We start from the raw sequence: 15,654 nt of genomic DNA, 5'->3' as shown, positions 1-15,654 counted from the left end.
CCCCCTCGACCGTGGTCGAGTGCACAGCCCTTATCCTCCGGATATTCTCTACACCTTCCCCTACTCACAGTCGCCGCGGCCGCCTTGTTTCCAGCTGATCGGCTCACTCCGCACCGTGGTAGAAGGGTAGTCAGTGCCTGTTGCTGATGAACTTTTGTTGCTAGTCTGCTTCCTTTCTGTTGCTGCCGCCTCGTGTTTTCTCTTTCTGTTGCTGCAGCCTCGTGTTTTCTCCCAGCAGCACGACGAGGGCGGTTGCCTCTCTTCGACGCTCTTCGCTGCTTTGGTAGTCTTGCCGCAGGGTACGATCGGACTCGTCGCCACTGTAAAGTCTGTGGGTTGTGCAGTTAATAAATACACAGACTTCAGAAGTAACAAACAAACAGGTCTTTACTATTCGAAGGTCCGGGCGAATCTGCCCCAGCAATCCTGCCACAACACTTATATACTGGTGTGGTCACTATCGGTATTACAGTATACAGAAGCCAAACAAATAGTGCCACACCTAAAGTAGTTCTCTTAAAGGTGAACGGTTACATACAATAGTTCCCTTAAAGGTAGACGGGTACATACACTACATCCCCTTCCTCCCCTCCCAACTGCACCCCCCCACCCCTGTCTCGGCACCTGCTTAATATCTGTTACATCTCCAGCTTTTTCCAGTTCTGATGAAGGGTCCCAGACCTGAAACGTTAACTCTGTTTCTCTCTCCACGGATGCTGCCTGGCCTGCCGAGTGTTTCCAGCATTTTCTGTTGTTATTTCCGCTATTTATGAAGCCCAGTATCCCGTAAGCCTTTTAACCGCTTTCTCAATCTGCCCTGCCACCTTCAAGGATTTGTGCACATATACCCCCAGGTCTCTCTGTTCATGCACCCCCTTTAGGATTCTACCCTTTAGTTTATATTTCCTCTCCTCATTCTTTCTACCAAAATGTATTACTTTGCACTTTTCTGCGTTAAATGTCATCTGCCTCGTGTCCGCCCATTCCACCAGCCTGTCTATGTCCTCTTGAAGTCTATCACTCTCCTCCTCACTGTTCACTATACTTCCAAGTTTTGTGTCGTCTGCAAATTTTGAAATTGTGCCCTGAACACCCAAGTCCAAGTCATTTATATCAGGAAAGGCAGTGGTCCTAGAACCGACCGCTGGGGAACACCACTGTGTACGGTCCACACAGAGCGGGATTAAACGGAGTGGACTTGGAACAGAGTGTTTTATTTGGGAATTTGGAAAGAGTGGGAATTTGGAAAAGAGTGGGAAGGAGTTGCTGCTTTTTGCCGACACTACTTGTGTTACAGGTAGATATTTAATTTCAGTACCCTTAACTTAATCTAGATCAAGTAAGTGGTCAGGAAACTACACTGTAAACTAACTTAACAAAATACAAATTTAATTCAATTTAATTAAATAAAACAAGGTCATATAGGAATGGCAGTGCAGGCGGTGTGCCGCAACTGCAGCGTGTGGGAGTTTGTGGAGAGCATTGTGATCCCGGACAACCACGTTTGCAGTAAGTGCCTGCACCTTGATGAACTTCAGCTCAGAGTTGTTGAGCTGGAGTCTGCGGTGTAGACATTGCAGGGCATCTCTTCGCGGTTGGGGAAGAACTTGGAGGGGGAGGATCCAGTTGTCGTGGTCCATGTAGGAACCGACGACATAGGTAGAACTAGGAATGAGTTCTGCTGATGGAGTTTGAGGAGCTCGGGTCCAAATTAAAAAGCAGAACCTCAAAGGTAATAATCTCTGCATTGTTACAAGAGAAGTTAAAGATAGTATTAGATCAAAGGAAGAGGCTTATAATGCTGCCAAAAAGAGTAGTAAGCCTGAGGATTGGAAGGATTTTAGAATTCAGCAACGGAGGAGCAAGATATTGATAAAGAAAGGGAAAATAGAATATGAGAGTAAACTAGCGAGAGACATAAAAACAGACTGTAAAAGCCTCTATAGGTATGTAAAAAGGAAAAGATTAGCAAAAGTAAATGTGGGTCCCTTACAGGCAGGAGACAAGGTGGGGGAACATTCCACGTGAGATCAGAGCAGAGGGCGAGGCCAGGAATATCAGTGGATGGGTGAGGAATTAAGGGGTGGAACCTTGGGAGAGGGGAGGATCTGTCAGTTGGGTTGGTCACACTCGGATGTTGGATTGATGTGAAGCAATTGGTCAGAATCAGGCCTTAGTGGGTTTTACTTAATTCATTCATTCACGGGATTTGGGCGTCACTGGCAAGGCCGGCGTTTATTGCCCATTCCTGACTTGCCCCTTGAGAAGGTGGTGGCGAGCTGCCTTCTTGAACCGCTGGTGCTCCCACAGTGCTGTTAGTTCGGGGAGTTACAGCATTTTGACCCGGCGACGATGACGGAACGGCTGATATATGACCAAGTCAGGATGGTGTGTGACATGGAGGGGAACTTCCCATTGCGCCTGCTGCCCTTGTCCTTCTAGGTGGAAGAGATCGCGGGTTTGGGAGGTGCTGTCAAAGAAGCCTTGGCGAGTTGCTGCAGTGCATCTTGTAGATTTGTGACTCTTACCACCAGTGCATGTATGTCGTATCCTCTCACTGTGCCTCTTACGCTTGCAGTGTATCGTATCGGGTGTCTTGTCCATCGCAGCTGAAGACAGACCAACTATCAACATGGTAAGACTGTCCAAAGATTAACGGACATTACTACCCTTCAGAGTCTGAAACCAGGCTGATTAGGCCTCAGCTGGAGTATTGTTTCAAATACTCGGCACCACATTTTAGGAAGGATGTTAAGGCCTTGGACAGGGGGAGTAGGAGATCGACCAGAATGGTACCAGGGATGAGGGACTTCAGTTATGTGGAGAAGCTGGGATTGTTCTCCTTAGAGCAGAGAAGGTTAAGGGGAGATTGACCAGAATGGTACCAGGGATGAGGGACTTCAGTTACGTGGAGAGACTGGAGAAGCTGGGGTTGTTCTCCTTAGAGCAGAGAAGGTTAAGGGGAGATTGACCAGAATGGTACCAGGGATGAGGGACTTCAGTTACGTGGCAAGATTTAGAGAAGCTGGGATTGTTCTCCTTCGACCAGAGTAGCTTATGTGGAGATTTGATAGAGGTGTTCAAAATCATGAAGGGTTTTGATAGAGTAAATAAGCAGAAACTGTTTCCAGTGGCAGGAGGGTTGGTAACCAGAGGACACAGATTTAAGAGGTTAAAGGGGCTATATAAATTCAAGTTGTTGCTGTTGTTGTTGTAGTACTTCTCTCAAACAAGACTTCCTGACCTAATAGTTCTTAATCTCTTTGAAGAACAGGCTTTATTAACTGTTATCTTTCTATAATACAGTTAATGGATCCCTCAACCTATGTTTATTACTCTAGCCACCAAAGTTACACTTTAATCACTCATGGCTGATGTCATTACTGTCCTTTATTTCCTTGCACAAGCATTTCACGTATATAACACACAGGCCTAGAAATTCAGTTGCTTGCGCCAGCCGGTAGCGCCTTAGGAGGAGGAGATGTTGGGCGCTAGGCGGCTAGCGGCCGGGCGCAGCGCGATCTGCGCCTCTCCCCAACTTCACTCACGATTTAGCGGCGGCGCAGATCCTGACGTCATTTCCTCGTGCAACGCCCTTTGTGCGCCCCAAACCGGAAATTCAGTCACGACGCCCTATTGTGCGCCTGGCGCCCCTAGCGACTGGTAGAGGGGAACGGTTCTCAGTCGATGCGGGGCACGGGGGGTGCAAATTAAAGGGCACTCCTCCTGCAGTAGAAAAGGCTGCCATTTCGCAGCACTCCTTTTTGAGAGACGGATCTTTGCAGAGAGACCAAGGTAGAGAGCTTTCTGCTTTGGCTCAACACTCGGACAGGTACTTGTGGCTTCAGGCCACAGCTTTCCACTTGTCTTTGCCTTCATTGACATATCATTGTTTGCTAACATATTATGGGGGCTGCAATGGGTGCAAACGCTGGCCTTCTCCATTGCATCCAAAGGGCTCACAGACGCCGTGAGAGAGTGGCACCCCTGGCTAGACGGAGAGGGGGCAACAGGCGTCGGGAAAGGAGGCCTTACCCACCCAGGGTATACCGCCAGCAGTTCTCCTATCTCAACATGTCTGAAGAGCAGTGTGTTCGGAGGCTGCGATTCCGAAGGGCGGTGGTCACTGAGATCTGCCACCTGCTTGGCGGTGATCTGCAGCCACATCTGAGGAGCAGGACGTCTCTGTCGGTGGCAGTGAAGGTGACGGTGGCTCTCAACTTCTATGCCACCGGCTCCTTCCAATCCGCTACTGGGGACATTTCCAACATCTCCCAGTTCGCCGTGCATTGCTGCATCCGCCAGGTGACCAATGCCCTTTTCAAAAGGAGACGTCAGTTCATCTCCTTCTCCATGGCCCTTGTCAAGCAGCAACAGCGTGCAATGGGCTTTGCAGCATTCGCGGGCTTCCCCATGGTGCAGGGCGCCATTGACTGCACGCATGTGGCTTTGCGGGCACCTCTGGAGAATGCCGAGGATTACCGCAACTGGAAGGGCTACCATTCCCTCAACGTTCAGCTGGTGTGTGACCACAGGCAGCTCATCCTAGCTGTCAATGCCCGCTTTCCAGGCAGCAGCCACGATGCCTTCATCCTGCACCAGACTTCTGTGGCAGACATGTTCCAGGCCCAGCCTCACCCACGAGGATGGCTTATCGGGGACAAAGGCTATCCTTTGTGTACCTGGCTGATGACCCCGCTCCGTGCGCCCAGCACCCCTGCTGAAGAGGGATACAACGACAGCCATCAAGCAACCAGGAACATCATTGAGCAAACAATCGGTGTCCTGAAGCAACGGTTCTGCTGTATGGATCGTTCTGGTGGAGCCCTACAATATTCGCCGGAGCGAGTCTCCCATTTCGTGGTCGTGTGCTGCATGCTGCACAACCTGGCTATCCGCAGGACTCAGCCACTGCCACCAGAGGTTGGAGGACCACCTGAGGAGGAGGAGGAGGAGGAGGAGGAGGAGGACCAGCACAGGAGGGAGGCAGAAAGTGCAAGGGCCGCCCGTCGCCGGCTTATTGAACGTCGGTTCTAGGCCCCCGCTCAGGGAATGGCTTGTGCCAATGTCACCAGATGAATGTAGCCGCTCCACAAGCCCTCAGCCGAGCAGGGCAACCAGGACTTGCAAAAAAAAGCATGCACAGTGCGATTTAAAAACATTTATTTTTTGGAAACCTCTGCCCTTCCCACATTACAACCTCATGGAGAGAAGCCCCCTCCAAAAACACCAAACGAACAGTCTCGGCCTTACAAAACCACAACTACACCAGTCTCGGCCTTTCAACAAACACAAACCATTTGTGCAGACCTTCTACTTTTTGCCCTGCGAGGGCAATGCCTTTCGCATCCTTGCCTGGCCCCTGCCCGCCCTGCAGCTCCTCCTCAATGGGAGCCCAGTGGCTGCAGCAAGGCTGGGGGAAGGCTGCTGAGGGTCAGATGGCGAGACGGCAGATGCCCTTGGGGGTCGGCCTGCAACAGCTCTGGCCCTGGAGGGGCCGGCTGCTGACTGCTCCAACTCTGCTTGGGCGGCAGCACTCTGTCCAGCGGCTCGTGGCAGCTGCAGTGGCGGAGTGGCAGTGTCGGCTGCAGGAATGATGCCAACCTGACAGATCGCAGGTGCTCCCTGGTCGCCTGATACATTGGCACTCGCACGGGCCAGCACTGCAGCATGCGCAGCAAACAGCTGAAGAACAGACTGCTGGGCTGCTGCTGCGCGGCGAGTGCCCTGGCGATGCCTGGCTGATCCAGCGAGGGTGGCAGCAGTTAGTGCCCGTGTGGCCCTGGTCTGTGTCCGCATGACAACAGCCAGTGAATGGACGGCACGACTGAGCACTTGGCTCGAAGCCGCCTGTGCTGCCGCGAAGTCCTGTAGACTCCTGGCCTGTGCTGCACTGAATTGATCCAGACTCCTGGCCTGTGCTGCTCCGAATTCCTGCACACTCCTTGACAAAGACTCAATGGAGTCAGGCATCCTTGCCACTGCAGCCATGAGCTCATTGTGCCTGCGCTCAGCCTGGACGGCCATTTCCTCCAGGAGCCGCAACTCCTCTGCGCTGACCGTCGCAGGACTGGAGGCCGCACTCACCCTCTGGGGAGAAGTCCGCCGAGCTTCCCCACCCCTCCCGCGTTGCTGCAGGCCGCTGGGCCCCGGAGCTTCACTCTCCTCCGACCCTTCCCCCCGGCTCCCCTCCAGGGAAGACGTGTCCCCTTCATCGCCATGGGCTGGCGCGGCTGAGGGTGGCACTGATGGGCCGGCTTCCTCTTCCTCCTCCTCGAATTCGGAATCGCTGACAGTGGCAGCTTGAGGGCCCGCCTCCTCACCTGGCGATTCACCATCTGAAAGCAGGGAGGCACAAGAGTAACTTTAGAGTGAGGACAGGGCGGCAGCGAGGGAGGCATGAGTGGTGCCATTCACTGCATTGGTCGGACAGTGGCAAAGGATGCTGATCTGAGGCGCAAGTGGAACGAGAGAGGTCAAAAAGGTGATGCCTTACCATTGGTGCCCAGAACAGGGTCGGCATCTCCACTGGCGACGGGGCCAATCAGCCGTCCTGCCATAATGCGCTTCACACGCTGGTCGAGGTCGGAGAGCTCTTTGACGTCAGGACGGCCTCCCCCGGTCTCACGTTGCTTCCTCCGGTTGTGCGCCACCTTGGCCTGCAAGAGAAAGGACGGCCTCTAAGTACAGTGTTAAGCCCTGATGTTGTCTGCACTGCCTCCCATGGTGGACTGGCCCTGACAGTGTGAAGCCCTGATCTTGTCTGCACTGCCTCCCATGGTGGACTGGCCCTGACAGTGTGAAGCCCTGATCTTGTCTGCACTGCCTCCCATGGTGGACTGGCCCTGACAGTGTGAAGCCCTGATCTTGTCTGCACTGCCTCCCATGGTCGAATAGCTTGTACAGTGTGTAAAGTGCTGAATGTGCAAGTGATTTTCATGACAGTCCCATAGCTGCTGGATGAGGGCTGGCCCTTAGGGCTTTCAGGTCCCTTTGCCCATAAACTGAGGTGCACATGCAGGGATGAGGAGGACACTGGAAAGGGTACTCACCCTGACAACCCGAGTGAGGTCGTTGAACTTTTTCCGGCATTGCACAGGAGTCCTGGCAACCACGCTGTTGGAAGTCACCCTGTTTGAGACCTCCCTCCAGGCTTTCCGGTAGGCGCTGGGCAGCGGCCTCCTGCCACCTTCTGGGAACAGAACATGGCGCCTGCGCTCCACTCCGCCAACCAGCACCCTCAGGTCACCGTCGCTGAAGCGCTGCGCTCTCTCCCTGGCCTTCTCCATAGCCCTGGGCGTTGTGCAGATGAAGCTGAAGTGGTCAGGCCTAGGTTGAGGGCTGCAGTGTGCAGGGCGTGGCAGGCAAACAAACCCACCCTCCCCCTTTAAGAGCTGACCGGCGCCAGAGTGTCTGCCGTCAATCAACAACTCACCGCACCTGCGCTGCGCACGGCCTCGGGGGTATCGCCCCGGGCCGCCGACTTAGCGCCTAAAGATAGTCGTGCATCGCCTGTTTTAGCGCAGCAGCAACCTCTTGGGGCGATGCGACTGAATATCGGCGAAGGTGGCGCGAACTTGCGCCGGGTGCAAACTTTAGCGGCCGCCCGACTTTAGCGCCCTGAACGTGGCTATACTGAATTTCTAGGCCACAGACTTTAAAAGCAGAAGACAAGGCAGGCTTCCCTCTCATGACACATCCATTATTAAACCTTAACTCCCCAAGATGTTGAACATAAAACTCTCCAACAGCGTCCCCCCCACTCCTCGTCCCACTCCTCGTCCCATGTCCAATGTCACCCTTTCAACAACAACAACTGGTATTTATATAGCGCCTTTAGTAAAACGTCCCACGGCGCTTCACAGGAGCGATTATCAAACTCAATTTGACACCGAGCCACATTTGGAGATATTAGGACAGGTGACCAAAAGCTTGGTCAAAGAGGTAGGTTTTAAGCAGCTTCCTAAAGGAAGAGAGAGAGGCGGAGAGGTTTAAGGAGGGAATTCTAGAGCTTTGGGGGGCCGAGACAGCTGCAAGCACGGCCGCCAATGGTGGCGCGATTAAAAGCGGGGGCTGCTCAGGAGGGCAGAATTGAAGGAGCGCGGATATATTGGAGGGTTATAGGGCTGGAGGAGATTGCAGAGGGGGGGGGCGGTGGGGTGCGAGATCATGGAGGGATTTGAAAACAAAGATGCGAATTTTAAAATCGAGGAGCTGCTTAACCGGGAGCCGATGTAGGTCAGCGGGCACAGGGAGGGTGATGGGTGAGCGGGACTCGGTGCGAGTTAGGACACGGAGGCAGCAGAGTTTCGGATGAGCTCAAGTTAACGGAGGGGAGAACGTGGGAGGCCGGCCAGGAGAGTGTTGGAATCGCCAAGTCCGGGGTCAGCCAGGAATATTTAGTGAGAAGGAAGGTCACGCTCGTTTTCCTTGAAGTGAGGTTTCGGGGCAATCAGATGGAAATTTCCACGGGTCTGAAGGGGAATTGGCGGAACTGACCCAGGCACATCGCTCATTACAGCAAGGAGGTCACAATAGGAAGGGATACAAGGGAAAGCACTGGGATGTTCAAGAGTAAGAAAGGGACATCACCGACCCCTTTCTCACCCCAGGCACGATAAAAGTTGTGGAAGTAAGGTGCCAGGGAAGAGCCAGTTAAAAAGTTCAGGAGACAGTGCGACTGCTCCTGGACAGGGCAGGGATTCCGGGATATGCTCAGAAGGTGTGCAGGTTGGGTTGGGGTGGGGTGTATGGGTGGGGGTCAGGAGTTGAGGTGTTGCAGTTGGCCACAGTACCACTGTGTTACAGAGGGTAGGAATCGAGCAGCAAGGAGCTTCCGGTTGTTATTATATCAATGGTGGATAATCTGTTCAAGTGTTGAGTCGCTACATGTTGTGTTTGTGAGTCAATCCGTCTATCCACTTCCCTCCCAGCTTTCTACATTCCTCATCCCTCTCCCTCTCACTGTCCATCCATTAGCATTCCTATCTCCCTGACCACCCATTTCCAATCCCTATACATCTCCCTCTCACTGTCCGTCTATCCCCAATCCGCGTCCCTCTCCCTCTCCCTGTCCATCCATCTCCATTCCCCATGTCCTTCCATCTCCCTGACTGTCTATCACCAATCCCTATCTGTCTCCCTGTCCCTATCCATCCATCGCCACTCCCCATCCCCCCTCACTGTCCATCTGCCCATCCCCCCTCACTGTCCATCTCCCCATCCCCCCTCACTGTCCATCTCCCCATCCCCCCTCACTGTCCATCTCCCCATCCCCCCCTCACTGTCCATCTCCCCATCCCCCCCTCACTGTCCATCTCCCCATCCCCCCTCACTGTCCATCTCCCCATCCCCCCTCACTGTCCATCTCCCCATCCCCCCGCACTGTCCATCTCCCCATCCCCCCCTCATTGTCCATCTCCCCATCCCCCCTCACTGTCCATCTCCCCATCCCCCCTCACTGTCCATCTCCCCATCCCCCCCTCACTGTCCATCTCCACATCCCCCCTCACTGTCCATCTCCCCATCCCCCCTCACTGTCCATCTCCCCATCCCCCCTCACTGTCCATCTCCCCATCCCCCCTCACTGTCCATCTCCCCATCCCCCCTCACTGTCCATCTCCCCATCCCCCCTCACTGTCCATCTCCCCATCCCCCCTCACTGTCCATCTCCCCATCCCCCCTCACTGTCCATCTCCCCATCCCCCCTCACTGTCCATCTCCCCATCCCCCCTCACTGTCCATCTCCCCATCCCCCCTCACCTGTCCATCTCCCCATCCCCCCTCACTGTCCATCTCCCCATCCCCCCTCACTGTCCATCTCCCCATCCCCCCTCACTGTCCATCTCCCCATCCCCCCTCACTGTCCATCTCCCCATCCCCCCTCACTGTCCCATCTCCCCATCCCCCCTCACTGTCCATCTCCCCATCCCCCCTCACTGTCCATCTCCCCATCCCCCCCTCACTGTCCATCTCCCCATCCCCCCTCACTGTCCCATCTCCCCATCCCCCCTCACTGTCCATCTCCCCATCCCCCCTCACTGTCCATCTCCCCATCCCCCCTCACTGTCCATCTCCCCATCCCCCCTCACTGTCCATCTCCCCATCCCCCCTCACTGTCCATCTCCCCATCCCCCCCTCACTGTCCATCTCCCCATCCCCCCTCACTGTCCATCTCCCCATCCCCCCGCACTGTCCATCTCCCCATCCCCCCTCACTGTCCATCTCCCCATCCCCCCTCACTGTCCATCTCCACATCCCCCCTCACTGTCCATCTCCCCATCCCCCCTCACTGTCCATCTCCCCATCCCCCCTCACTGTCCATCTCCCCATCCCCCCTCACTGTCCATCTCCCCATCCCCCCTCACAGTCCATCTCCCCATCCCCCCCTCACCGTCCATCTCCCCATCCCCCCTCACTGTGTCCATCTCCCCATCCCCCTCACTGTCCATCTCCCCATCCCCCCCTCACCGTCCATCTCCCCATCCCCCCTCACTGTCCATCTCCCCATCCCCCCTCACTGTCCATCTCCCCATCCCCCCCTCACTGTCCATCTCCCCATCCCCCCCTCACTGCCCTCCCCATCCCCCCTCACTGTCCATCTCCCCATCCCCCCTCACTGTCCATCTCCCCATCCCCCCTCACTGTCCATCTCCCCATCCCACCTCACTGCCCATCTCCCCATCCCCCCTCACTGTCCATCTCCCCATCCCCCCTCACTGTCCATCTCCCCATCCCCCCTCACTGTCCATCTCCCCATCCCCCCTCACTGTCCATCTCCCCATCCCCCCCTCACTGTCCCCATCCCCCCTCACTGTCCATCTCCCCATCCCCCCCTAACTGTCCATCTCCCCATCCCCCCTCACTGTCCATCTCCCCATCCCCCCTCACTGTCCATCTCCCCATCCCCCCTCACTGTCCATCTCCCCATCCCCCCCTCACTGTCCATCTCCCCATCGCCCCCTCACTGTCCATCTCCCCATCCCCCCCTCACTGTCCCCATCCCCCCTCACTGTCCATCTCCCCATCCCCCCTCACTGTCCATCTCCCCATCCCCCGTCACTGCCCATCTCCCCATCCCCCCTCACTGTCCATCTCCCCATCCCCCCTCATTGTCCCTCTCCCCATCCCCCCTCACTGTCCATCTCCCCATCCCCCCTCACTGACCATCTCCCCATCCCCCCTCACTGTCCATCTCCCCATCCCCCCTCACTGTCCATCTCCCCATCCCCCCTCACTGTCCATCTCCCCATTCCCCCTCACTGTCCATCTCCCCATCCCCCCTCACTGTCCATCTCCCCATCCCCCCTCACTGTCCATCTCCCCATCCCCCCTCACCGTCCATCTCCCCATCCCCCCTCACTGTCCATCTCCCCATCCCCCCTCACTGTCCATCTCCCCATCCCCCCTCACTGTCCATCTCCCCATCCCCCCCTCACTGTCCCCATCCCCCCTCACTGTCCATCTCCCCATCCCCCCTCACTGTCCATCTCCCCATCCCCCCCTCACTGTCCCCATCCCCCCTCACTGTCCATCTCCCCATCCCCCCCTAACTGTCCATCTCCCCGTCCCCCCTCACTGTCCATCTCCCCATCCCCCCTCACTGTCCATCTCCCCATCCCCCCTCACTGTCCATCTCCCCATCCCCCCTCACTGTCCATCTCCCCATCCCCCCTCACTGCCCATCTCCCCATCCCCCCTCACTGTCCATCTCCCCATCCCCCCGCACTGTCCATCTCCCCATCCCCCCTCACTGTCCATCTCCCCATCCCCCCCTCACTGTCCATCTCCCCATCCCCCCTCACTGTCCATCTCCCCATCCCCCCTCACTGTCCATCTCCCCATCCCCCCTCACTGTCCATCTCCCCATTCCCCCTCACTGTCCATCTCCCCATCCCCCCCTCACTGTCCATCTCCCCATCCCCCCTCACTGTCCATCTCCCCATCCCCCCCTCACTGTCCATCTCCCCATCCCCCCTCACTGTCCATCTCCCCATCCCCCCCTCACTGTCCCCATCCCCCCTCACTGTCCATCTCCCCATCCCCCCTCACTGTCCATCTCCCCATCCCCCCTCACTGTCCATCTCCCCATCCCCCCTCACTGTCCATCTCCCCATCCCCCCCTCACTGTCCATCTCCCCATCCCCCCCTCACTGTCCATCTCCCCATCCCCCCCTCACTGTCCATCTCCCCATCCCCCCCTCACTGTCCCCATCCCCCCTCACTGTCCATCTCCCCATCCCCCCTCACTGTCCATCTCCCCATCCCCCGTCACTGCCCATCTCCCCATCCCCCCTCACTGTCCATCTCCCCATCCCCCCTCACTGTCCCTCTCCCCATCCCCCCTCACTGTCCATCTCCCCATCCCCCCTCACTGACCATCTCCCCATCCCCCCTCACTGTCCATCTCCCCATCCCCCCTCACTGTCCATCTCCCCATCCCCCCCTCACTGTCCATCTCCCCATCCCCCCCTCACTGTCCCCATCCCCCCTCACTGTCCATCTCCCCATCCCCCCTCACTGTCCATCTCCCCATCCCCCGTCACTGCCCATCTCCCCATCCCCCCTCACTGTCCATCTCCCCATCCCCCCTCACTGTCCCTCTCCCCATCCCCCCTCACTGTCCATCTCCCCATCCCCCCTCACTGTCCATCTCCCCATCCCCCCCTCACTGTCCATCTCCCCATCCCCCCTCACTGTCCATCTCCCCATCCCCCCCTCACTGTCCATCTCCCCATCCCCCCTCACTGTCCATCTCCCCACCACCCCCCTCACTGTCCATCTCCCCATCCCCCCCTCACTGTCCATGTCCCCATCCCCCCGTCACTGTCCATCTCCCCATCCCCCCTCACTGTCCATCTCCCCATCCCCCCTCACTGTCCATCTCCCCATCCCCCCTCACCGTCCATCTCCCCATCCCCCCTCACTGTCCATCTCCCCATCCCCCCTCACTGTCCATCTCCCCATCCCCCCTCACTGTCCATCTCCCCATCCCCCCTCACTGTCCATCTCCCCATCCCCCCTCACTGTCCATCTCCCCATCCCCCCTCACTGTCCATCTCCCCATCCCCCCTCACTGTCCATCTCCCCATCCCCCCCTCACTGTCCATCTCCCCATCCCCCCTCACTGTCCATCTCCCCATCCCCCCCTCACTGTCCATCTCCCCATACCCCCCTCACTGTCCATCTCCCCATCCCCCCTCACTGTCCATCTCCCCATCCCCCCTCACTGTCCATCTCCCCATCCCCCCCTCACTGTCCATCTCCCCATCCCCCCTCACTGTCCATCTCCCCATCCCCCCTCACTGTCCATCTCCCCATCCCCCCTCACTGTCCATCTCCCCATCCCCCCTCACTGTCCATCTCCCCATCCCCCCTCACTGTCCATCTCCCCATCCCCCGTCACTGCCCATCTCCCCATCCCCCCTCACTGTCCATCTCCCCATCCCCCCTCACTGTCCCTCTCCCCATCCCCCCTCACTGTCCATCTCCCCATCCCCCCTCACTGACCATCTCCCCATCCCCCCTCACTGTCCATCTCCCCATCCCCACTCACTGTCCATCTCCCGATCCCCCCTCACTGTCCATCTCCCCATCCCCCCTCACTGTCCATCTCCCCATCCCCCCTCACTGTCCATCTCCCCATCCCCCCTCACAGTCCATCTCCCCATCCCCCCCTCACTGTCCATCTCCCCATCCCCCCTCACTGTCCATCTCCCCATCCCCCCTCACTGTCCATCTCCCCATCCCCCCTCACTGTCCATCTCCCCATCCCCCCTCACTGTCCATCTCCCCATCCCCCCTCACTGTCCATCTCCCCATCCCCCCCTCACTGTCCATCTCCCCATCCCCCCGTCACTGTCCATCTCCCCATCCCCCCTCACTGTCCATCTCCCCATCCCCCCTCACTGTCCATCTCCCCATCCCCACTCACTGTCCATCTCCCGATCCCCCCTCACTGTCCATCTCCCCATGCCCCCTCACAGTCCATCTCCCCATCCCCCCCTCACTGTCCATCTCCCCATCCCCCCTCACTGTCCATCTCCCCATCCCCCCTCACTGTCCATCTCCCCATCCCCCCCTCACTGTCCATCTCCCCATCCCCCCTCACTGTCCATATCCCCATCCCCCCTCACTGTCCATATCCCCATCCCCCCTCACTGTCCAACTCCCCATCCCCCCTCACTGTCCATCTCCCCATCCCCCCTCACTGTCCATCTCCCCATCCCCCCTCACTGTCCATCTCCCCATACCCCCCTCACTGTCCATCTCCCCATCCCCCCTCACTGTCCATCTCCCCATCCCCCCCTCACTGTCCATCTCCCCATCCCCCCCTCACTGTTCATCTCCCCATCCCCCCTCACTGTCCATCTCCCCATCCCCCCTCACTGTCCATCTCCCCATCCCCCCTCACTGTCCATCTCCCCATCCCCCCTCACTGTCCATCTCCCCATCCCCCCCTCACTGTCCATCTCCCCATCCCCCCTCACTGTCCCCATCCCCCCTCACTGTCCATCTCCCCATCCCCCCTCATTGTCCCCATCCCCCCTCACTGTCCACCTCCCCATCCCCCCTCACTGTCCCCATCCCCCCTCACTGTCCATCTCCCCATCCCCCCTCATTGTCCCCATCCCCCCTCACTGTCCATCTCCCCATCCCCCCTCACTGTCCATCTCCCCATCCCCCCTCACTGTCCATCTCCAGTCCCCATTTTTTAGGACTTTCCCTGGTTTGACATTTGTTCTTTGCTTCCTCTGTTTTAGATCCGAGCGTGTATGACCCTGAATATCATCAGTGCAATAGCGGCTTCCATTGGCGCTTTGGGATTCCAGTCCCTGGCCAGTGAGCCGCTCTGGTGCTTGTACGAGGATTGTGAAGTATGCAACTGTTTACACGCTAATATTATCAGTTCCTTAACAGGCTTCACGGAAATGTGTAAAACTACATTTTGAGTGCCGAGGAGTGTAACGGAGCAAGAGAATGGGAAAGTAATACGGAGCGAGAGAATGGGAGAGTAATACAGAGCGAGAGAATGGGAGAGTAATACGGAGCGAGAGAATGGGAAAGTAATACGGAGCGAGAGAATGGGAAAGTAATACGGAGCGAGAGAATGGGAGAGTAATACAGAGCGAGAGAATGGGAGAGTAATACGGAGCGAGAGAATGGGAGAGTAATACAGAGCGAGAGAATGGGAGAGTAATACGGAGCGAGAGAATGGGAAAGTAATACGGAGCGAGAGAATGGGAAAGTAATACAGAGCGAGAGAATGGGAGAGTAATACGGAGCGAGAGAATGGGAGAGTAATACGGAGCGAGAGAATGGGAGAGTAATACGGAGCGAGAGAATGGGAAAGTAATACGGAGCGAGAGAATGGGAGAGTAATACGGAGCGAGAGAATGGGAAAGTAATACGGAGCGAGAGAATGGGAAAGTAATACGGAGCGAGAGAATGGGAGAGTAATACAGAGCGAGAGAATGGGAGAGTAATACGGAGCGAGAGAATGGGAAAGTAATACGGAGCGAGAGAATGGGAAAGTAATACGGAGCGAGAGAATGGGAGAGTAATACAGAGCGAGAGAATGGGAGAGTAATACGGAGCGAGAGAATGGGAGAGTAATACAGAGCGAGAGAATGGGAAAGTAATACGGAGCGAGAG

At 56.8% G+C, this 15,654-nt stretch overlaps 1 protein-coding gene across 1 annotated transcript in view; it reads left to right on the top strand.

Moving 5' to 3' along the window:
• Positions 1-15,654, top strand: part of LOC147092061 (uncharacterized) — a 65,088-nt gene that overhangs the window by 31,896 nt on the left and 17,538 nt on the right. The window contains exons 6-7 of the mRNA XM_085975789.1: positions 2,579-2,635; positions 14,763-14,876. Coding sequence (XP_085831915.1) covers positions 2,579-2,635; positions 14,763-14,876 — 171 coding nt within the window. The remainder of the gene's footprint in view (positions 1-2,578; positions 2,636-14,762; positions 14,877-15,654) is intronic.

This window comes from Somniosus microcephalus, unplaced genomic scaffold (assembly GCF_052327205.1).
Source record: "Somniosus microcephalus isolate GS21.2 unplaced genomic scaffold, FLI_Smic_1.0 unresolved_chr2, whole genome shotgun sequence".
In the NCBI taxonomy this organism is placed as follows: domain Eukaryota; kingdom Metazoa; phylum Chordata; class Chondrichthyes; order Squaliformes; family Somniosidae; genus Somniosus; species Somniosus microcephalus.
This window is presented reverse-complemented; position numbering and strand designations above follow the sequence as displayed.